Source organism: Lichtheimia ornata, assembly GCF_029851405.1.
Source record: "Lichtheimia ornata isolate CBS 291.66 chromosome Unknown scaffold00424, whole genome shotgun sequence".
Classification (NCBI taxonomy): Eukaryota; Fungi; Mucoromycota; class Mucoromycetes; order Mucorales; family Lichtheimiaceae; genus Lichtheimia; species Lichtheimia ornata.
Genome location: NW_026695739.1, coordinates 1 through 1,700, shown reverse-complemented (window position 1 = coordinate 1,700; position 1,700 = coordinate 1). Strand labels below are relative to the sequence as shown.

Here is a 1,700-nt window from a genome sequence, read left to right as displayed (position 1 = left end):
GGATTTGGATATCATCAGGATTGCGTGCATATGACTATCATTGGTAAATGATGATCCGTTCTTTTCTACAATGCCTACCAACATCCCCTTTTACTATAGTGTGCGGACTATTCAGCAAGCTACTTGTCTCATGGTCATTTGGGGTTTTCATGGATGCAGCTGTCATTGATGTCAACCTGTTTTCGTGCGTATGGCTATCATTGGTAAATATGGGATGATCCGTTTTTTAGTTCCAATCCTAACCAACCCCCTCTTTTATTATAGTATGTGTGCTATTCAGCAAGCTACTTGTATTCTGGTCCTTTGGAATATTCATGGATGCAGCTATCATTGCTAAGTATCGTTCTATGGATTCGGGAAACTGCATCGTCTACAGCATCCTTCAGTGTCAGCTTGCCTTATTACATCGTTCGATGGTTTTCGTTACTGTACCACCTATTGGACACTTCCTTTTATAAGCATCTGCAGCGGCAAGGCAACAAGTTCTATACCTTTTGGTGTCGCCAAGTTTTATCTCGTCTTAATGTGGTCCTAGTTGTTGACAACCCTTTCAATGGATATCCTGCTACGCATGCCTGTTACCGGTGGATCATATCAGCTACAAGCAAGAAGCAGCAATGAGCAACAGAGCCCACATCTTTAGTGTCAATTGATCCTCTGGTGGTTCTCGTAATTGGCAACTTGATTTCAAGAGCCCTCTTCACCGCACGTATCTTATGGATGTATCACATCAGCAACAAACAACAATGTTACGTGTCCTTTTGGTGCTGTCAAGGTGTATCCATCTCTCATGGCATTCATCATCAAGTATCGCTTGGAGAACCGGCTATCAGAATTGGTCATTGTGTCGACATCTCTACAGCAAGGAAATGTGTTATGATTACTGGGTGGCATCAAACATCGTGGATTCTCATATGACACTGGCTAAGTATTGCTACCATTACCCCAAAGATAAATCAGTGATATGCAGTTTTATAGGGCCAACATTCCATCAAGCTATAATTTCGCATGCTCTTTCGTGCCATCAAAAGTCTCTCCTTACAGTTGTCAATAGCGAATCCTATTGAATTGGAAGACGAAGATCAACATTTGAATTTGGGTGGGTGTCTCAGAAGCAAGCAAGTGATCTCTATCTTATAGTTGTGGTTGTCAAGGATACCGTTTCCATGGTTTTGGAAATCAGCTACACCTGCAAGTCGTCTCTTTATCGGTGGATCTTCAGAGCAATGTTTTTATCGGTGCCATGGCGGATCTCCTTCCTCAAGAACTTGTATGGATACCTTGGGCGTCCTCTTGGCTTCTCGCGTATGCTTTTCATCAAGACCGGATTTACTTGTTGCAGTGCATGATGTGTCTCTCTGATGACGCCAACCCAAAAAGGTCGCTTGATGGCAGCAACTACTGATATGGCGGATGTTTATTTGCTATGGGTAGAACGGGATGGTGCCTTGCTCTTTTGTGTAAAGCATCGTTGGCAGTTATGATTTACATGCGACAGTGTGGTCAGCCCTATCTTGGCCCTATCAATTGCATTTGATGATTGCTGCCTTAGCCGTTGGAAGTTAGACTGTTACTCAGTGGCCTTGTGGTAGATATGGGATCATGTATTGCTTTTTGCTCTTATGGGTCGGCCTCTGTGGGCGTGGGATGCTATCCTTTTATCAGACCGAACATGTTGGCTCGAGCAGCACCTATAGAAG

At 43.6% G+C, this 1,700-nt stretch overlaps 2 protein-coding genes across 2 annotated transcripts; both read left to right on the top strand.

Moving 5' to 3' along the window:
- Positions 1 to 149: 149 nt before the first annotated feature.
- O0I10_013302 (uncharacterized protein) lies at positions 150 to 621 on the top strand (the record flags this gene model as incomplete). Its single annotated transcript, XM_058493087.1, has 2 exons — positions 150 to 203; positions 265 to 621. The coding sequence occupies 2 exons, from the start codon at positions 150 to 152 to the stop codon at positions 619 to 621; spliced, it is 411 nt and encodes a 136-aa protein (XP_058336148.1).
- A 95-nt stretch (positions 622 to 716) lies between these two features.
- O0I10_013301 (uncharacterized protein) lies at positions 717 to 1,349 on the top strand (the record flags this gene model as incomplete). Its single annotated transcript, XM_058493086.1, has 2 exons — positions 717 to 928; positions 1,082 to 1,349. 2 exons carry the CDS (start codon positions 717 to 719, stop codon positions 1,347 to 1,349), a joined length of 480 nt encoding a protein of 159 aa, XP_058336147.1.
- Between the last annotated feature and the right edge of the window lie 351 nt (positions 1,350 to 1,700).